Here is a 23332-nt window from a genome sequence, read left to right on the forward strand (position 1 = left end):
CCAGGGTTAAATGGGTTTAATTTTTTCTACTCGATCAAAGGACATGATATGTATTTAATTCTAACAATAGAAACCAACTAATCCGGATTATTTAAAAGCGACTATTTGCTGTTTGTATAAGGTGTATAGGGTATAGCCCTATTTTATATGTGTTTCAGTTTAAATGGGATTAAGGGCAGAGGTCTGATATGGGGAGCGGAGTAGACACTATAATAATTTATTTTAAGGATCCCTGTCCCACTGCACTGTGTTTATTCCTAGACACGGTAACTCCCCCCTTACCTTCTGTTTGGATATAACTGTAGCACAGTTGGATAAACACCCTTTCATTGACCAGGTAGATCAATCAGTCAGAGCTTTAGTATAACAATCTGAAGTCTGGGGTTTGAATTCCGCAGTCCAGCCCCGCTGATTATTTTTACACTCAAAACACTGTTGATGGTTATTTGTAGTTTATTTCATCTTTTCTATTTCACATTACAATTCCGCAAGTTATGATTTTCTTTTCAGAAAAGTTTTATGAAAGCTTTAGTCGTGCTAGAAAAACACAGTTTACAGCACTTTTAAAATTACATTTTTTGGCAGTGGTACAGGGATCCTTAACGCTTAACTACTATTGATATTTTTGAACTTACATGGTATATCCCTTCTGGTACCTCATTAAGCTTGCATATTATTCCAGTGAACTTACATGAATATGAAACAAGAACAATATGTTATGTTTATACATAAGTCACTTTATTATTTGTTATTGTAACATGTTTCGACAAACTACTCTCCACTATGACATCGGAGTGAACCATTATTAGAGTGATCTAAGCTACGTATGTGAAACAAATATGTGTTCGAATTCAGCTTATAGTCATACAATGGGGTACGGAAATCAACGGCACCTGTTTCGAAAGTGAGGAATATAATACACGTCTTGGATTTTAATTGAACAAAAATGTGAAATACTTCTCACCTGATATTTTTTTTTACACGAAACATGGCTGTGAGACTGGATGGGATGTGGCTGGGATGCCTCCTGGTGTTGGTGTCTGCAGCGGGAGTAGGGGTGGTGAGGGCAGGGATCATCACAGACTCCTACGGTAACAAGGCCTGGGGTAACGGGACCATCACGTGGGGATCAGTACCGACGGGCATCGCCTATAAGACTGTAAATTCTTACTCAAATGACGGACTTGGTCTGCTGTTTTCCTTCACCAGAAGCTTCATTAACACAGTGCAGCCAAATGATTTCCCTTTCAGTAAGTATAACCTCATTGTTTGTATAGTAATACCAGTCTACACTTTAAATTCTCTAAACTGAATATCGTAGGGACCAATAGCTTCCTGTGGAAAAAACGGGTTTTTGGTTAACACAGTTACAGCGTTCCATATTATAACGGTAAAGTTTTGCTGCATACTATACTTAAGCCTATACAATAGTCTCTACTTCATCGTGGATAATGGCTTAAAATATGATTTCATTGTAACAGAGGAATATGTAATACAAAATTCATTTTTGCTATATTTCATCTTATATTCACATTTCCACTGCAAGTTCCTCTAAAAGCATTACCAGAAGAAATTGCGTTCATTGAACCATAAACGAAATTGTTGATCAGCGTCATTTTGAGGCTTCTCCTCCCGTCTCGAATAACAAGAGACAACCGTTAGAAACAAACATTTTGGTGACGTTAGGCTGTTCCAGGAATCTTGTTTGCATCTGATGACACACATACATCAATATAGAAAATATAAGAGATATGTCTAGGTCAATAATAACTGAAAATTTACAATGTAAATATAAGGATTTGACGCCATGTTTTTCAATGCTCATACCGATATGAAGGCGAATCGGTTACATACAGATTTACAAAGAAGCCCCATGGATATGTATGGAACCGATTTGCCTTCATACCAGCATGAACTTGAAAAGTACCGTGCAATACTTGTGCATCAGAAGAAATGTTAGCCATTGATAATTACATTGGAACATGCGGCTGCTTTAAAAATAATATTGGTATGTCGATGAGCGTACCGACAACCTCTGTCGTTTCTGGTCGAAAACAATATTTATTAACATATTCATAGTATCCTTTTCCATTGATTACACATATAATATCAGTATTACAGTTCAATTAGGGCGACGAGACGTCTTAACGTTCAGTTTGAAACAAAGTGCAACCTAAGAAACTTTTATTTTTCACAGGTCTTATCAAAGACGTTTTAAACAACAACTTTGATATCGGAGAAAGGTATATGGAGGTAAGTAAATAATACTACCTCGAGAAAACAGACAATAACGGAAAAATACAAATCTCTACCTAGAGTTGTCGTTCCGTATACTCATTTACTCTGGGTAGCGATTGGAAAATACCTTTTATATTATGAATCGGACAATGATGGAAAACAGACACTGTGAGTACCTACAGAACAAATTATAATAATGTATAATATAACAGGGGTAAGATGTAAGATATCTGTCAGTTTGTTTAGCTGGTACTCTTATAAAATATTTTTTAGGAAAAATGAGTCATACCGACAAAGGGGAAACAAAATGAAATATGAAACGAAAAATATCAACAAACAAGAAAAGTGTTCTGCGTGTAAATACAAGATACAACAAGATACAAGAAACTTTATTTAACGTCGCATACAGGTCAATAAGGAACATTAGCTCTTGAGGGCTATTATTGCGACAAACATATGTAAAATAACAATAATATATCATATTACAAGTAAAGGGAGATAATCACATATATTATAAAAAAGCAGTATAAATTATCACAGAAAAAGAAAGTATCCATATCCCAGGTTTTTAAGTGATTGGGAGTCCCCTACCTACCCCGGAATATGACCCTTTTGAAACAATAAACATATAAAAATAGTGTTGATATATGAAAAGCATTAAATGTTATCACAGATAAGAAAACATCATCAGGATCACACCGAAATTCAAATCCTCGACTACGTATTGTTTACTATCGCTCTAACCTATTGAGCTTCCCGGTTAATGGCAGGTTATATAAAAAGTGGAGCTTACTGTAAGTAGGAAAACACAGTGCAGGATCATTAAGATAACTGTAATGTACTTATATGATAACAATATTTGGCATTGTCAATCGTCAGGAAGCGAGTTAGAAAAATACAACAACACGAGATTGGGCTTAATGCATTTTTTTCTCCACCAGCTCGTGAACTACGCTATGGGGTTCGGAATCTGCTTTGTTCTTGGACTGCTCTACGTTATCTTTATGCCGCTCTGTGGCTGCTGTTTCTGCTGCTGTCGATGCTGTGGTAATTGTGGTGGCAATCTGAAACAGGTATTGTGAATTTATTAAATTCTTACCTTGTACAGTTTCTGAAGTTATTTATAATCGATTCATAAAAGTCAACGTGTGATGCATTGCAAATGTATTTTGAGCACAACGTACGCTACTATACCAATAAATCGCTCCTCCGTCCTTCACAGAAATTGAAGTGAATTAATAAAAATATTTTATTGCTAACATGAATCAAGTTTAATATGTACTTTAAGATGTCAAAATTGTTTCAGGTTTATGATGAAAACGAAGGTTGTAAAAGAATGGGGTTTGCACAGGCGCTCTTCTTACTTGCGGTTTGTTTATTGTAAGTGTTTGTTGACGTATATGCATGATTCATATTCTTCAGAAAAAATTGCGTAAAACCTTAATAGGTTTAACTTAGATAAAATATACAACAAGACACGTTGTAAAAGAGCCCCACTTCCTAGGGTTTTTTTGCGGTTACATCGCAATAAAGGTGATATAGCTATCTTAAATTTAAAAAAACCCAACACTTTGATACAGTACAGTTACAGTTCCTTGATAGCTATAACCTAGCTAAGAGTCAAGAGTTTGATCACCTTAAATCTTTCATTGTTTCCTGTTGTTATTTCCTTTTCAAAATTCTCAAATTAAGAAGAACTGTAAACTGCATGGCAATATTCGTTGCATGTGGAATTCATTTGAAGAAAATGCTTAAGACCAACATTTCACAATAGTTCCGATGGTAAAATGTATTTTTGATTAAATGGAAGCTTTACCTTAATTTCCCAGGGGTTCGGCAGCTTGTGTTTACGCCACTAACGACCGATTCACAAAGGCACTCGACTACGCTGACGTCACTATCGGCACCAACTTGGACGATTTGTCGGCTTACATCAACAACTCGGCCAGTGTACGTAGTAGTGTACGAGTTACCCCCCTTAATTTATCATTGAAAACGTTGTTCATATTTTCTTAACCATTATCATGTCTAACGAAAACACAATGATGCAGATATATTTGATTTGTGCTAGAGTAATCTCCCTTAAACTTTAAAATAGTAATGCGTAATGATTACTCATGATTTCCTTTTTACCTTTTAAGCACGTCATTAATTAATTAAGTTTGTAAAAAATTACCTTTGTCTGAATTAATGGATATCTTACAGATTTATTATGGAAAGCAGATGCATGACATAGCAGACCAACATTTGTTCTTTAACGATCTTTATGATATAATATTATGACGCATTACATCTCCAGCACACACACAGACATACACACATAGGGAGATATTAGCCAGGTGGCATAGGACTAGTAGTAACCGCATGATAAGGCAGCTCCTGCGAATTCCTCAAATTTGTATTGATTAATGTATATATGCTAATTGTATTGACTGTATAAAACAGTATATCTATGTACTGTAAAGCGCTTTAGAGTGGCTTATGTTAGTAAGATAGGGCGCTATATCAAATGTTGTATATTTATAATATTTACATAATAAGATTTAACAATAACAAAATCTGAAAAAGAAAATGTGTTTGTTTACCTTCCAGGAATTTTCGTATATCGCTTTGGATATGTACGACATTGTGAGCAATGCTGTTATCTCTGACATTGGAGGTAAAAACAACTTAACAGTGGTTTGATTTGCAAATACAAAATGGCGTATATAGTAGATCCTCTTGTTTACATTATACTTATATTGATTCACTATACCACGACCTCACATTAAATATCTTCAAGCTGTGACCCCCCCCCCCCCTTCTCTCTCTCTCTAACACTTAACTTAATCAAAAATATTAATTAATTTAAAATTCGGCCTTTAAATTATAAATATGTTTAAATCAATATATTGATTCGCCCTCGTAAAACATGATTAACCCCGGAGAAATGTTTCCCTTCATTAATGTCAATCAATAATGTATTATGACGAATAAAAATAAATAAAAACAAAAACAAAATTCTGGATATGATCATGTTGACGCTCCTTTGTTGTCGTCTGTTTCCGTCATCCGGAACTAGGTTGTGGTGACTATTGCAGATTTGGGAGGAAAACTCCCATTTTTTTTTTACCTCACCTTCATTTTTTACTCTAAGTATCAGCAAAATTCCGTGTCTTTCATTTTGGTCATACTATTAATTCATTTATTATGGAAGCGCAGACAATTCTATGCTCAGCTTCTACACGGTTTATCCTGCATCACATGTGTAGTTTTTCCTGAATTATGTTCAATTAACACAGAAAATTAACGAAAATATCACTATGTTCCCAGATCTGGGTCCGCTGGTATACAACGCTATAAGTTCGAGTCTGGATATCAACACAGTCATTGACTCCGTCATCGCTCTGGACACGAGTAAGTACGGAGACTCGCTACGTTTCTAACTCATTTTTGTTGCAATTAGCTAAAGCTTGTTTTTTTTACAAGTCGTTTACTATCTTGGATAGAAATCAAGTGTTTTCCATGATTAAATTTTGGAAATAACTGGTTTTCCATATGGATATCTAGTGTATCTGGATTTCTGGTATCTTGAATTTTTAAATTCTTTGGTCACTTATTTGTGTAAAAAATATATTTTATATAATATTTACCACTGTGTTTATATGAACCAGCATATAGATAGCTTTAACTGTACCATTTTATTGATATGTGTACCATTATGCTGATGTATACCATTATTTTGATATATATTATTGTGCCATATTTGATAAAAATCATTTATTTAATGTATACCGTTACACAGATATCTTCCATTTTAATTACTTTTCCTGTTATATTGACGTATACCATTATATTGAAATAGATCGTTTAATGAATGTGTACCATAAACTTTATGTTTACCATCACAATGACGTGTTGCTGATATATTAATACATACCATCATGAAATTTCTATTGTTAAAACTAACATCTGAACATGTGGAGCCGATTAATAGTCACGTAGCATCCCCTCCCCATAGAGGATAGACATGAATGACGAAATATATCAGGTTCAAATAAAAATTTAAACAATTGCCATAAAATTATTTCTGTAACCTGTATTTTCTGTCTTGGTGTTTTCGCCCAGCCCTGAACTCCATAAGCACCAACATGGCACAGGTGATCTCCGACATAACCGCCATAAAGAGTACGGCCAGTACTCTGGAATCGTCCATAAACAATCTAGCTTCGGACATCACCACCACCAAGTCCTCGTGCTCCAGTGACTGTGTGCCCACCACCGCGTGTGACAGCTTCTCAACGTCAGGGCTTACAATGAGTGCAGATTTCTCAACGGTGAGTAAGGACCATATTCTCCGGTGTTTTATGAGGATTAAGAATACATCTACTGCTATTTTGATATCTCTCAGTTACCGTTGTTGTCTTTATCGGTGTTTTGTTGTCCTCAATTACTGTTGTTGTCTTTCCTTTTGATGTCCCTTTAACGTTGTTTGGTTGTCCCTTAGTTACTGCTGTTGTCTATAATATTGTTTTGATGTCCCTCAGTTAATGTTGTTGTATTTATGTTTGTTTTGATGTCCCTCAGTTAATGTTGTTGTATTTATGTTTGTTTTGTTGTCCATTAGTAACTGTTGTTATATTTAATGTTGTTTGGTTGTCCCTTAGTTAATGTTGTTGTATTTATGTTTGTTTTGATGTCCCTCAGTTAATGTTGTTGTATTTATGTTTGTTTTGATGTCTCTCAGTTAATGTTGTTGTATTTATGTTTGTTTTGTAGTCCATTAGTAACTGTTGTTATATTTAATTTTGTTTTGATGTCCCTCAGTTAATGTTGTTGTTTTTATGTTTGTTTTGTTGTCCCTCAGTTAACGTTGTTGTATTTATGTTTGTTTTGTTGTCCATTAGTAACTGTTGTTATATTTAATGTTGTTTGGTTGTCCCTTAGTTAATGTTGTTGTATTTATGTTTGTTTTGTAGTCCATTAGTAACTGTTGTTATATTTAATTTTGTTTTGATGTCCCTGAGGTACTGTTGTTGTATTTAATTTTGTTTTGATGTCTCTCAGGTACTGTTGTTGTATTTACTGTTGCTTTGATGTCCTTAGTTACTGTCGTTGTTTTTTCTGTTGCTTTGATGTCCTTAGTTACTGCTGTTGTCTTTACTGTTGTTTTGATGTCCCTCATAATATTTTTAGTTATTTATTTGTGTACAATAATTGGGCGCCATGTTTGTATTTCATCAGTAAATACATTCTTGTTTTGTTCGATTGGTGTTTTTTCCCTTTTCTTCACATCTTTTTAGATTAAGCAATATACTTATACGCCAGTAGTCTTATTTTTGTATTAACAATTGTTTATATCTGATACTGACATACACTTGACCATGTTGTCTTCCTTCAAAGCTGCCAGATCTATCGTCCACACAGTCGGCCGTTGACGCTGTGGTGGCACAGAATCTCACAGGGATTGCCAGTACAGTAAGTCCAATCTACAAATATAAAACATTTAGATATTTGTAAATAAAGGACGCATATCAACTTTTACACTATACACACTTGTCATTTATAATATATATAATTGCATATTTTCTCTTATAAAATAGCGTATACTAAATAGGTTTTAGCATCCCTACATTAATATTTTTCTCTTCTTTTCTCTCCCATTTTTTTTCGTGATATGTTATTGAAAGGAAATGCACGCACTTAAGATATGACACCTATAATCAAACGAAAATGTGTAGGAACAAGATGTTTTGTGTTAAATGATTTTTAATATTATCCATTCAATGGCTCCACGCAACAACCTGAAGAATGAATGGTGTGTGAAAGATCTTGGTGTTTGGCTGACCTCTTCAAAATAGTTTTAGTACCCACATTAGACGTACTGTTTCCAAATCAATGCGAATGCTAGGTTTTATAAAACGAACATGTAAAAGTTTTAAACAAATACCTGTTTTAAGGTCTCTATATATAAGTCTTGTCAGGAGTCAGTTAGAATATTGTTGTAAAATCTGGTCTCTTTACCAAACATCTTTAATTCACCAGGTCGAAGTTGTCCAGCGTAAAAATTTGAAATTTTTATGTTTTAAGGCACAGGTTGACTACAATTCCATGTCTTACGCTGACACTTGTAGGCATTTTAATCTTCCTAGCCTCGAACATAGGCGGGTATTTTTAGACTGTGTATTTCTTTTCAAATGTGTTAATAGTGCGTTTGATTGTCCATATTTAGTCAGCAAATGTGTTTTTTAGTCCCTGGTTGTAATCTACGATCAATTCGTTTTAACCACTTTTACTGCCAGAGAAGTAGAATAAACTTGAGAAAGTATACTATTTTAAACAGGAATCAAAGTAATTTTAACTATCTTGTTTTTGCACCAGACTGTGATATGTTTTGTTCCTCTCTCGCCGAGTTCAAAGTACGGTTAAAGAATATTTGCTAATATTCAATACAGTATTTTTTTCAAGTTTTGTTTCATGTAATATTTACAGGCTAGTTCTGCGCTAGACGGCATAGCGACAACAGTGAACAGCTCGACCGTGACTGTACGAGACTGTGAGTACATTACCTGTAGGGCAGTCTTAACATTATTTTAAGTTTTTATCACGCGACCTCTGTGTTCTAAAACTTTAATTCATAGACATGACATCATGTTATTCAAATAATATTTTAAATTTTTTTTTCTCGTTAAACCGAAAATGATCACTGACATACTGTGTTATTGAAAATATTTTGCGGGGGATTTAATTTCGATATATTCGCGGCAAAACTTGTATGCAGAGATAAAAGAACAGATCTGTTTACTGCCGAATACTTGAGATAAATCACCGATTCAATATCGTCTTATACTTTATTTTGATTAAACGCTTCATCCAAATATAAAAGAACGCTCTTGCGTGCAACTTTTTAACCTGGCCATGTAGCGCGAAATCGAATCCCCGCAAATTGTTCGACCTGCAAAAATTATAAAAACTGAACAGCATTTTTATTGTCAAACCAATATGATGTCACAGCTTATTATTTTTCTAAAGCAGACGACGAAGCCATTTGCTATACGGAATGTTTTCTTTGCACGATTCATACACATTGCTATTATTAAAAACCTAAACATGTACGGGCATTGTGAGAAAAACAGAAACACAGATTTTGTGAATGAGTCTAGAATAATGTAATAACTATTGAAGTTGAAATTTGTTGATTTTTTTTTCCAGCCCTTCAAACGACAATGAATACCTTCAAGGGTACACTCAATACAATGGTAGACGACCTCATCAGAAACCTTGACAGCGTAAGTTTTTATTACTAATTTAACAGTAAAAGTGTCAGGCCATGGTCCGTACAGGTGTATTTCTTGCTCCAGAAATAAATAACCAAAAACATTACATTTGTCAACATTTTTGGAAGAATTTGAGAGATACCTCAAGACGCGTGCTGTTTTAAATGGTCACAGACGACTGTCTGACCGTGTCACAGGATTATATAAAAAAAATATGCTAGAGAATGAGAATGATTACGGGCCAAGCTTTCCTATACTTAACAAATTCAATTACAAATATTTTTGTATTTCTCTTCCTTTTTTTACTTGAATCACATTTGATTATTTGATTATGTTTGGAGGCACGGTAGTCTAGTGGTAGGAAGCCGGGCTCGTGACCGAAAGGTTGCGGGGTCGAGTCACGGCACGACACAGTGTTGTACTTGTTCCAGTTTACTAAGCTGTAAATGAGTACGTGGTTGGGCAGTGCTAGACTTGTAGAATGCTAGCTGTGAACGCCGAAATGGCACCACCGGCTGTATGCTCCCCAGGGAGTTAAGAAAGATACCACGATTAATAATTTGTGAACCGCTTTGAGAAGACCTATGAACTAGGTTGTGATAAAGCGGTATATATGAACCTCGAATTAGTATATGATTATTATTTATTTTATGATTAGCCTCAGGCCAGCTTTGCTAAAGCTAACAAATTCAATTACAAATATTTTCTCTTTCTCTCTCTCTTCTATTTTTCACTTGAATCTTATTTGATTATTTGTTTCATAATTACTCGAACCAATTTGTTGCGAACAGAACAAAAATAATAGCATCGTAATATTTACCATTGCTTCAAATGAATAACAAGTCAACATTTCTAACTTAGAAGAAGAAAAAAAATGAAATTTTGTCAAATTTCGTTTATTGTATATAGAAATATAATTTACGCCATACACATTTACCAGACATTTACTTGCACGAGTTCTTTACTTTACTCATTAACTTATCATTACAGGAGTTTGCAACGGATAAAATAAAGGCAGATATGAAAACTCTGTTTACAACAGCAAAAGACTACGATCTATACAGGTATACTATAACTAGAAACAACAAGGCAGTAATGAAGAATGAAATGTATAGGACTGTAGAATCTTTATATCACTCACACACTGTCCTTTGTTAAGTCTAGTTATGCCATTTAGATAAAGTTGCAGTTGCTTCTAGTTGAAACCCTTAAACCCTGCACAATGTCAGAGCGTGTTTCCTGCTATTTGGGAAGTATTTCAATACTGAGGTCTACACTGTATATAATAATATTTCTGATACACTCAAAACATTGTAAGCGTTAATACATCCTCATTGCTGGTTCTACTAATTTCGTCAAAGATTGACTAAACGAAAAGGTTCATACATTTCTTCTATTGCTAATAACATCATTCATCATTCTGTTTCAAAATGTTTTATTCCCAGGACAAATTGTTTAGGCAACACCCCATATACGTTCATCTGAGCTCCTATCGCACGAGTACATTGCACGTTTAGGTAGATAAAATGAAATGTATCCGCTCGTCTAATGAACGAGTGCAATCTGAGACGTCAGCTGAAAACATATATGTGTTATTGCTTTTATTTTACGATCGTGCTTGATATGACATTACTAGGATATTACCTAATATTTATTTTCATTTTGCTTCCCGAAAACATTTACTAAATTATAACAATGCCGGACAATACGACGTCGAAGTCGAAATAATAACATCAAGTCACCATAGCGTAGATTGGCACTTACCTGTTCGAAATAATGCTTGATTCAATTCATCGATTCGATCATCGATTTTATCTATTTGGGGTAATACAATATCTTGTCTTAAAAAAAATGTGAAATAAAGGACCTTGTATTGCATTGACTGAAACCTATCTATATTACTTCAATAACATTCAGCAGGTATGTCATTGATATACATATAAGAAAGCGAAAGAAAGGAAAACAATGATAAGTATTCAATTTCTTCAAAGTTCCAATATTGTAATTTTGATGTATATTCAATTTGTAAAGTTGTATCGTGTCGGATGTTTTAAAAATTGAATATATATATATAGGACACTGTGCATATTGTTACAGTATCAAATACTTACTTTTATGTTTTATCTCACAGGATATACTTTGGGTATGGTTTGATGGGCGTGTTCTCACTTATACCGCTAATGTTTATAATCGGTATCCTGTGTGGGTGCGCATGCCTGGGAGAGAACGTCCGGCCAACGGAGAGAGGCTGTATTCCTAGTTGTGGCGGCTGTCTTATGATACTGTACGGTGAATTCATATTGCATGTCATATCATAAACACTGTAATTTGTATAGAAAACAGTCAAGAAATTGCATTGATAATTAAATAAGTATTTAGAAATGGTAAATTATAAGTCTGTTAAGACTCTGTTTATACATATATCATCCTCCCTCCATATTTTTCTTTCCGCATTGTTTCCGGGAAAAATGTTTATTTTTAAATGGTTTCATTTTCTTTGTTTCTAATTGATTGTATTGAATGTAATGTCTTGGAACTGTACATATTCGATGTCGTTTAAGACAATTCTTATACTATCTTATGTGTGCAGATAATTTAAAGCCTGGTAAATTTTAGAAAAAATCATTTTTTTTTATATTTTTCTTTTTAATTTTCCCGATCAGTAATCAAGGTTTTGATTATGACGTGTTCATAAAACGACATTTTTGCGTTCTTCGTCTTTAATGTCATTAACCTGATTGACATATTCGTATTTGTTTAATCGTTTCAGAGGCACTGGGCTTATATTTCTCTTGTCCGGGTTCCTGATGCTGCTGACCACGCTCTCATTTATGATTGGTGGTAACTTGGAGAAAATTTGTCAGACACTGATTGACCTTACCATATTCAAAGAGGTGGGGTATACATCCTGTCAGTTTAAACATGTTTTATTGTCATGAATTGTAATAGGATTCGGCAATTGTTAACAAAAAAGTATTGAGGTCTTTCCCTAACATAAGATGATATATACCAACACATTCACGAAGAAAAGGAATATATATACGGAGTTTTATTACTAGTAGAAATTAGTCCCTTATCCTTGACGTATTGTTTATTGATGTCAAAATTATAAAGAGCACTAATACATTCGGCATTGACTGAAGATATTTGTAGATTTCCTTTGAATGTGAAATTGACAGGATGCAAACATTAAAAAAACCCAAAGATTATTGATCTGATTTATATAAATCCCTTCCCCTTTTCTAAGTTTTTTGCGGTCTTTATCATTTATTTTTTGTTAAAATACAATTTTGGTTTACCTGAATTCTATCAAAATGTCCTCAATGGGATATATGCTATCCTAATAACAAATAAGACTTATCATTTCACATTAAATTGTTTCGGAAAGAGACATATTTGTCATGTGCAAATTTGGTGCAGGTAAAAGAATGCAGTGTCTTGAAACAACCAATTAAGTGTGTCAAGAAACCTAAGATCTCTTAGTATTAGCGATTTATATATACAAAAAAGGTTTTAAACGTGTTGTGCTTACTTCTTTATCATTGCGTATTGTTATATTTAACTGGTTTTCTGTTATGTATTTTGTTATTGTAATTTTGTATCATGGTGATTGTTTATCCATGTGTTATATGATGTGATATGGATTTGTATATGTTTCGGTCATGCCTTGAAGTATTTACAAATTACTTTGCACTGCCTCTATTACTTCTCTGCTTATATATTTATATTGTTATATTAAAATATATAAGCAAAGAGGCAGTAACACCATAGAAGACAAAAGAAATAGGCTAATTTACTAAGCAATCCGCCCCTGTTTCAAAACAGAAACATGAACACTTATATATCACAACATATAACAAAGATTAACAATTACTATGAAACAATCCCACAACAAAATACATTAACAAAAAAAACTAAAATAAAAACAGTTGAATGAACGTAGGAAGATAATATATAACAGTAGTTGTTAGTGTAAACACGTTGTAAAAAACACTGTATATTATGATATAAAATGAGCAAAATGGAAGCAGATAGCGAATCATTTATGTTTTTCAGTTTCTGGACGTTGGGGGCCTGACGAGTTTTAATTTGGGGGAAATGTTGTTGGATAACGCGACCATAACCATCAGCATGTACAGTCTACTAATGTAAGTGGTGCTTGTAGTGTATGACCATGTGATCTCATCACGACTAAGTGTATCAGGTTATCGTGCATGAGCAACAATGAATAAAGAGCTCCCCTAATGATTGGTGGCATTGATATTGAACAGTATAATTTATTAGGTTTGGAGATAGTTAAAAAAAAATATCACCATTGGTGACAACACTACCGTACGTTTTCACAATTTATAATGAATATGGTGAAACTAGGTTTTCTGATTTGGTGTTCGATTATGTTTTGTATATTATATATACTTTACACATCTAGGTTACTGTATATATTAAAAGGGAAACGTTTCCTTAATAAGGGTATTTTCAAGTGTTATTTATATGTTTCTGTTTTAATGTTTAAATGGATTCATAACAATCAATTAAACAGTACAAATTTTGAAGCCATCCTCTTGCAATGTGTTATGTTGCAACATCCCGTTTTATTCTGTGAAAAATATGTAGCATTGTCTTGTGCACATATTTGGTAGATATGGGAAGTTGAGAACTGGATTTTTTTTCTAGATTTTATCTTTAAAATGATAAAATCAAATCTGAATATCGTATAACATTTATACATTGTCATTCTGATAGTTGTAATTGTTTGCTCATGTAACTGCATACAAACTGTCCACTTTGTGTCTATAATATTCATACTACTCTAAGGGGAATTTTATTTAGCTATCAGGAGGATCAGTTGAAGTATTGTTTATTTCAGTGGATGTCGGGCCAACAAAGCACCATTCAATCTGCTACACCTTGACGCTATTCTACCTTTGGATAGCGCCCTCAACTACTCACAGGTAAGACGTCTTAGTCAGGGAGAAATATTTTTACTTCCAAGCCTCGTTCCTGTATTGTATACACGCTGAAATGGGAGTGATAGCATTGTTCCTATAATGTACATGCTTATACAAGTTAGTCCTGGACAAATGCAATAATCATCTTCCCAGCTGTTGCTCTGTAATACATAGTTTCGTTTGTTCAACCATTTCTTTTTCCCCGAAGCGCTTTGTTGCCACAGCAAAATCGAAAAAGTGCTATTGTTTTCCGAAACGGCGCCTTAACGCCGTGAAAATAAGTAATCTATTAACGGATAAGATGAAATAAATTGGCAAAAGGTTCTAAGCCACTCGTATGAGAAGCATCTTCTTACGTTTCATCTTTGTTCCTTTTTTCGGTACGTATAGCGCTTTTCCCCCTCATATCATACCACAGAAAGGCATTTCAAGAAGCACGGAAATCAATGGCTTCGAAAGGCGACAAAAGCGAAAAGTCGAAAAACCAAAGTCAGCCACCGCAGTTATTAATTCTGGCCTTGTTGCTCTAACTACCTTCTTTCTATGTTAATACGGTTTACAAATGACCATGCCCCTTTTTATCTAGGATTTGATATACGATTTCAGAATTGGTCATACAAGAGTACTTTCATTTCTAGAATATAGCAGGATGGCATACGTTAGGTGTTAAATGAGGGGTAATTGCACCATTACCTGTAGCAAAAAAAATACCTTCTCATCAGCGCAAGTCAGGCGGGATAACGTTATATATTTTATGGTTAACAAAACAGAAAGAAATCTGGAAAGATTGTTGTGCATTTGTTGTACATTTCAGTACCTTGGAGACATCGACTCTCAGTTGAATGACATGACCAACAATGTGGATTTATCCAACTTCAAGGTACTCACAACTGACATGCAGAACAGTTTAAACGACTTCAAAACCTCGGGCATAGACTCGATAGACTTTGGAACTATGAATTCAACGGTGAGTAGCCTAATGCTGTATCATATGTATCGAATAACCAGCAAATGAATAATAGCTTTACTTAACTTGTACCATTATAACATGCAATGTAAAACAAATACTGTGAACTGGAAATTTTCGCCGCAGTTTTTATTTTTTTCCCCCTCCTTAATGACGACGACTTTATCATGACAGCGAATTTTAGTATACAACATGCTACATATATATAAAATACATGTGAACGGTGAAATTAACAATAGGCGAACATTGATTTTATAGGTCCAAGTCAAATATTTAACTGGACGAAAGTTGTCCAGTATATCATATAGTCTTTAATATTGTAAAATAATTCAGATACATTGCGCATAACAATCCGGGCCAACGAGTAATTTATATTGGTTGATTGAACTCATAATTCTTAATCGTTATATAACTTTGATGTTGTCATCTTGTAAGGTAGAACTGTAATTGTGACTGTTAAATAATATTATTTTATTTAATCAGTATGTTCCATTTTAGCAATAAATTTGTACTGACATACATTACAACAATGAAGTCACTGAATTAAAATAGAATGTTTGCAGCAGCGAAACAGACGCTGAAGCGTTATAAAGTTCCCATTTTGGTATTTGGTCCCAATTCCAAAACAATTGGATATTAGACCTAATTTTGCTGAATATTTGAGTTATTCAGAAAATGGTGCGATGATATGTGGATAATGTGATCCCCAAACGCAGGGACTTTATTTTCCTTAACTTATATGTATTTTGTTTTATAATAGAAATAAAACAAAACGCCGAAGACTAAATTTCGTAAATTTAGTCTTCGGTGTTTTGTTTTGTTGTTTATGTTTATACGGTCACATGGACGTTTAATTGTTTTTATACCGCTATGCATTTTGATATAAACTTGGGTATTATATGTACACACAGAGTAAAATATAATTTTGACTTTCCTTATGTTTGTCTTTGATGTTCAGGTTTCTTTCGAAATTGCAAATACATGTGACTCAATTAAATATTGACCTAATGGTAACGTTTGTAACATTTATAGTTTTTCATATTTACAGCTTGCCCAAAGTATCACGTCAGTTGACTTCACATCGCTCATCTCTTCGATGACGGCTATTGAAAGCCTATGTACAGGAACCACACAGGTAAGCTAAATGTTCTGGCACCACACAGGTAAGATCAATGTGCTGCTGTGTATATTTTATGTATAACTTATACATATCGGAGTCGTTATAATAATTACTTCAAATTGATAATCGAATTCAAACTAAGAGGTATGAAATGTTTGAGTCCAAGTTTTGTTATTTACTATCAGAAGATTTCTATACAAAAACCAAGAAATGAAACAATTTATTTGATTAAAACTTGCTTCCAATTTGCATATTCACCAGAAAAGTAGATTTTGATATTAATCATCGTTCATTACAATAATACCCTTCGTGTATAATACCAGAAGTAGCTCTCATCCGGGCATTTCAGATAACCTATTATTTTGAAAAAAAAAATCAAAAGTATGAGAGATTCAGTCAGTAATTTCCGGAAATATGCGTTATTCATGATGTCTTTTGTCGTTGTGTTGACTCCGTAGTATTTGTTTGTGTTTTAACTTGTCTTGTTTTTTTCTTTTTAAAGTTGTATGTACTATGCATTCGGTAATAGATAAATATTCCAAAATAAGTAAAATTTCATTTAATTATGATATTATTTGTGATTAAGCTACTACAGGCAAGCAAAGCTGAGTACTGCCTGTATTATGTTCGGCTCCTAATAATATTGTTTTAGTCAAGATGGCAGACCCATATATCGACAGCGACAACTATAAGAGATGTGGAGATACCAGCTGTGGAATCGGCTAAGGTAACTGTTTTTCTGGCATGACTGAAGCTTTGATAAATCATTTCTAAAAAGAAAACCATACCTTGCCGGACTATTATGAGAAAATTAAAGATGAAAATATAAAGAAATATTAGTTTTTTGAGTGTTAAAAAAAATACTGGGGCTAGACCGAGATTCGAACCTCGGACTTCAGATTGATATACTTAATATACTACCGTTAAATCCGATTGCACTATGTGCCCAGTTGTGCTGCGGTCATATCCAAGCGGAAGTTAAAGGGAGGTTACTGCATACAGAAAAACACAATGCATTGGAACGGTGATCCTTAAAGGGATGGACCTTTAAGAATTTTTATTTTTCTCGCGGAGTTTAAATAGCACTTATGTTTAACATCACAAGTTCTGTTTTGCTAATTTTTTCTTGTAAGTGTAACTGTAATTTTTTTTTAATATTTTTCCTAATTTTTTTTATTGTGCACAATAAGGTTTTTGAAATTGAATGTTGGATATACGGTAATGGGTTTTATGCGAAATAACAAAGAGTATTCATAATTATGCTTATGGAAAGGAACATGCATACTCAATACGAGTGTGTGGTTTTTTTTCTAACATGAATATATATTTCGCATACTGTTGTTATTTAAGCATAGGCTTTATATTATAGAATAGTTATATTTAGTATCTTATTGCGTTTCCTCTTTTTGATTATAGACAGCCCTACAGACATCCTTAAGTGCTCTGGAGAATTCCATAGGAGGGGTCACAGTAAGTGTATGATGCAAAATAACACATTTCTTTTTTATGACAACTTGTGTCAAAGATAATAAATATATTCTTGTATATAATATTTAATGGTGTTCTCAGTAATAACAAACATGTGTCACGAGTGCGGCTCAAAATATTAACTACGCGACTGAAATACATTGTTATTACTGAAGACACAATTTAATTTTCTATTTATTACATTTATAAAGCATAAAACAAGAAAAAATCAATGCATTAAAAAGGGCGGGAATCAGGAGCGTAACAATTAGCGCAATATTCTAATGACTGCGCGCCATTTTGAATGGGATACTCAACGCAATTCCAACGTTTTCTGCTTTTTGCTGGTATGATTGCTTATATTTTTTTTTTAATTGTAAATAAATATAAATCCTTAAGTGTGTGTACCAAACATTTACCATAACAACCACTTATTCTACCGTCGCTTCGTTTGAATCTCAAAACTCGCTGTCTTTAAATGCATCGAATAGGATCAGGATCCAATACCAAAAAGTGATATTTTCGCACTGTGAAAATATCCCTTTTGATATTTGTCACAGAGTGAAAGATATCAGTTTCATCAAGATATCTCACTGGCAAAAACGTTCTTCTCACCACCTTTTGCACACCAAAAAATCCAGTTTCATTGTAACAAATGTTCTGTTAACGACGACTTTTTTTTATCATTTTATATCTTAGAGAGATTTACATGCTTGCTCAGATTTGGAGTTCGGGCAGGAGTTTCATTTTGTGCTTTGTTATTGATTTTTTTTGCGTTTAATGGGTTTCTGTTATCATATTTTTCTATATATAATATATTGGTTTTTCTTCTTGTGTCTTATATATATTTGTTTGAAAACATTTTTCTTCTAACGTTCTAAAATCGTTTGCCCCCAGGCACAAATTGACCACGTGTTGGCTACAGCTGCTGAGGCAGATAACCAAATTCAAAACAACGTCACTTCCGTGTTGTCATCAGCTGCTGTTACCTTCAAGGATCAAATGCTGTCCTACGTTGATTCGTATATTCTCAAAGTTCGTGACATGGTAAGATATTGTTTGTAATTATTTTCTTTTTTTAATATTTGTCATTTTATTGATATTGTTTAAATTATAGAATTATCATCATAAAAAGATAATCCTTATCATTAAAAATGTGAATCCTCGGTGCAGTGCAATGTTTTTCCAAGGTAAATGGAGATTTAATTAAGGGAATTAATTGATTGGGATATATTCCAACATGTATATATCTGACATTCAACAGAATATAAGTGACTTGTTAAAAATATCATTGTTTTGGAACATTTGTTAAGGCGTTACAACCACAAGTCGTTTTCTGTTGTGACGTCACAATCTACTTTGTCTCATTATAAGTAAATATGTGAGTGTTCATACTGACATTGGTAGATATACACAATGACTTAATACAAGATACTTAACTGAATGTATTCAATGTTTGCAGGTGTATAACGACTTGGCTAAATGTCTACCGCTTTGGACTCTGTACGAGTCTATGACAACTATGTTGTGTAGTTACACCGTGGATGCATTAGTAAGTGTGAATCATGCTGATGTTTATTTAATTTTACATCAGTGATAGCTATAACGTAAGATGTCAGAGATTATATTTTACGATTGCATTTATTTTGTAATGTCTTCATCCGTTGCTTGATAAAGTACACAAGTGACAACATACCCCTTGATCAATAACGTAATGTGGTTACTAGGTCATCTGCGTGTTTTCGTGATATTACTTTCAAGCAATTAATCGCGAGGATTGGAATAATGACCAATGAATAGGTTCCCAAAATAGTGATATTTAGATTTAATGGTTCTTCCTTAACAATTTTATGTTTTTCCACTTTTGAAGCTTTCTGCCTCTACCCATTTGTATTAATCGGCTACAGGTGATGCCCATATAATGTAAATGTTTTTAACTTTCTGTGCATAACCAGTAAACGACTTTTTCGCTAGTGGTATTTTATGATAAAAAAAACCTCTAAAATGTATTTTAGTTAATAGGTAGTTGATAATAAGGCTGTTGTAATTTCAGGGTATGTTACATTTTAACTTCACTAGTAATTGATCATTTTCTTTAACACAGAGTGTGTTGATTTGGTGTATTCGATCATATTTTTTTCAAACAATTTGTTGTAAACCAACCTCACACATTCATGGTTTCGAACACAGAAAATCTTTTATTTCAACAATAATATGAAATATTGGTTATGAAGTGATAGGTTGGGTACTCGTTAAAAAAGGATACTGTGATATTACCAATTCGGGGGACCCAATTCCACTTTTTTTTCTTTAAATGTGACTTGAGTTTCTTGTCCGGAAAAAAATTGTGTTAATTTGTACTATTACCTTTTTTTTTTACACAGAACGGATTCTGGTTCGGTCTCGGTTGGGGTTTGTTGTTTGCTATTCCGTCTGTTGTGATGGCTGTTAGAGCGTCAAAGTATTACAGAAAAATGAACGAGGATGAAGGCTATGACGAGTACGTAAATTCCTCTTGTTTATTTTCCCGGAAAATGTTGTCACTAAGTTTGATTCTCATAAACTGAGAAGTAGCGTAAACAGTTTTAAATGAATTTGGTTGCAAAGAAAATATATATATTAATAGGGAATATAAGATATTGTAATAATACCATAAACAAAATTATGTAATAATTATAGTTCTTGATGATTTATGCGGTCAATATGTTGCAGTTTGAAAATGGTATGCTTAGATAATATGTATTGAATACATGTGATATGATGTGTTTTGATAATTATGTTTTGAAAACAACACACGAGCCGTCTCGCAATATTCTACATATTCATATTAATATTTGTCTTTAATATTGAAGAAATTATATTACTTAATGAACGTGTAAATTTGTGTACTTTCCTATCGTTACAGTGGGGTGAAACCTGAAAATGAGGAGTAAGTATTATTGAAATGCTTAACCCTTATCGATGTTTAATTCGGCTTGATCTTTGCGAGGGTTAAGTATACTTTATGAAGACATTAAGATATATTAACGAAATACCTGTTTAAACAAAACCTCTGTTACCAAAATACTCATGTTATAATTTCTGTTTAACAGAAGTTTTAACCTATGTAATCTAAAAGATCCGGACGTTCTCAATTCTAAATGAAAATACTTGTCTCGGAATGGTATTTGATGTATTGATTTGGTTTTCAATTAATATAAACTGGTATAGTGTATACATATATATATATGACAGCATTTGTACTTTTATTGAAATGCGAGATTGAACAATTTGGTTTGTGCCTTGTCAATAAAACAACAACAAAAATACTGAGTGTCCACAAACTTGTTATCGAACTCAAAATCGATAAAAATATAGCAAAATATGAACAAAGGAAAGCATCTCATGGAGACTTTTTTTTAAAAGTACAAGGAACACAGAACCAGTTGTGCCAGCAGTGTAAGCGTCTTCTGCTTCGTCGATGTCTTTATAGTCAAAGTTAAATTCAAGTAATGACACGTTCTCAAGAAAACATATCGTATTTTACGGGGTATCACTATGCTTTTCCTTTTGTATTCATGTCTCATCGTTTCCTCTTTTGTCTTTTTGATCGACTACGGACTTTTTTCTTTTGTAGTGATGCCGTGATACAATTTATTCTATTCTATAACAAAGCAAAAATGAAAAAGTGACTTTTTATCAACAACTTTTAGCTCAGTATATTACGATTGTTAGGTCAGTGGCTAGAAGCTTTTGTTTGTGAGAAGTTCTTGCATTATTTATTATAAAGTATCATATTGTATGTATGCAAAATCTTATTTTTCAGCATCGACTATTTTGAAGTACGCTACAACGCAATGAAAAAGTGAGTACTGTATAATCATATGAAATTAGATTTTTTTTTTCAGTCTGCCCTATTACTTAAAATTTATTATAACTCCTTACATGTTCAGTTTGACACTTTTTCTAACTTACAGTATAACATCCTACCTTAGTCTCAATGTAAACTCCTTACCTTATTTTCAGTGTTACTCTTTACCTTGCCTTATTACTGACACTTCGATAATCTCAGTGTTTTCAGGATGACCCTTACTGTTCTTTCAGCATTACGCCTTATACTACTTTCAGCATGACGCCTTATCCTACCTTCAGTGTGACTTTCTGTCTTACTTTCAGTTTGACTCCTTACCTTACTTACTGCCTGACTCTTTACCTGACTTGAATAATGTTGATATTTAATTAAATGAAATATGTCAGCCCACACGATAAAAGCGTTTGCATGTGTTTGAAATTTGCCGTGTTGGTAGACTACGTTGGCAGCATAATTTCGAAAATGCAATTATTTATAAATAATATGAAAAGGTTAAACAAATATGTTAATTTAATGGAAGTCATCCACTTCACTCATTATTATCATTGCAACTTTGCAGGTACAAAAACAGGAAAGTGACGCCGGATTATTATGACTGATAATGCCTGTCATGTCTTTGCTGTGGACCTATAACTTCTATGTGCATGAAGTAACAGAAACTACCTGCATTAAATAATATCATGTTTTTCTGAATATTTATTTTGAGCAAATATCATCGTTAAAATGTATCATCTGTGTCATATTTCCGGTTTTCAGAGATGTTAAAATATCTAGGCTATGATTTATAGTACGTGGATGATAAAAATATGTTAATACTGTTAGTTTGTTGTATGAAATTAAAAATATTATAATAGATAACCCATGGAAACATCGTGTTCCTCTTTTAGACCTTAGTAAGGTTAACACTTGTATATGAGTAATGTTGAATTGTTGTTACAAATCCTTTTATCCATCCACGAGTACAGAGAACAATTCCAGCTGACTGTATCGGTCTTTTACGAAGTGAAAGAAGAACAACTGTAAACTCTGGAGTATCTCGAAAATTTGGCGTTTTTCTTTTAGTAATTGTGTGGACTCATAAAAGTTGATGGTATTTTCTATTCGAATAGTAACGAAATATATGACAGATAATATATTTACTTTTGTTACGTTAAATTCTTTTCATCGCATTTTTGTTTATATAGGCCTTTACACAATAGAAGCTCAATAAATCTTTTTTTTACCTTACATTTGATTATCATTTTGAATTCAAAATTTCTTCGATCCTACATTTCAATGTCAGCATCAATATATTCCGTCTTTGCGTATTGCAGAGTTACCTTCTCTTGTGAGCAGGTATTGATTGTTACGTCATTGGTTTGTGCGAGAAAATTACGTCGTTTTCTCAAAAATTGATGACGTTACTCTCACAAACAAGTGACATAACAATCAATACCTGCTCCAAAGAGAAGATAACTCTGCAATACGCAAAGACGGAATAGACCC

The 23332-nt window shown here is 33.4% G+C and overlaps 1 protein-coding gene across 1 annotated transcript; it reads left to right on the top strand.

Annotated features, from left to right (window-relative positions):
* Positions 1–794: 794 nt before the first annotated feature.
* LOC110459154 (prominin-1-A-like) lies at positions 795–23198 on the top strand. The gene is made up of 26 exons (XM_021511266.1): positions 795–1250; positions 2198–2253; positions 3180–3311; positions 3545–3618; positions 4068–4188; positions 4831–4897; positions 5551–5634; positions 6346–6554; positions 7621–7695; positions 8710–8773; positions 9430–9506; positions 10485–10558; positions 11626–11778; positions 12265–12388; positions 13551–13642; positions 14362–14446; positions 15258–15410; positions 16459–16545; positions 17183–17257; positions 17947–18000; positions 18895–19044; positions 19460–19549; positions 20382–20497; positions 20903–20926; positions 21803–21841; positions 22407–23198. Exons 1-26 carry the CDS (start codon positions 989–991, stop codon positions 22444–22446), a joined length of 2577 nt encoding a protein of 858 aa, XP_021366941.1. The 5' UTR covers positions 795–988; the 3' UTR covers positions 22447–23198.
* Positions 23199–23332: the final 134 nt, after the last annotated feature.

This window comes from Mizuhopecten yessoensis, unplaced genomic scaffold (genome assembly GCF_002113885.1).
Source record: "Mizuhopecten yessoensis strain PY_sf001 unplaced genomic scaffold, ASM211388v2 scaffold9977, whole genome shotgun sequence".
Taxonomy (NCBI): Eukaryota; Metazoa; Mollusca; class Bivalvia; order Pectinida; family Pectinidae; genus Mizuhopecten; species Mizuhopecten yessoensis.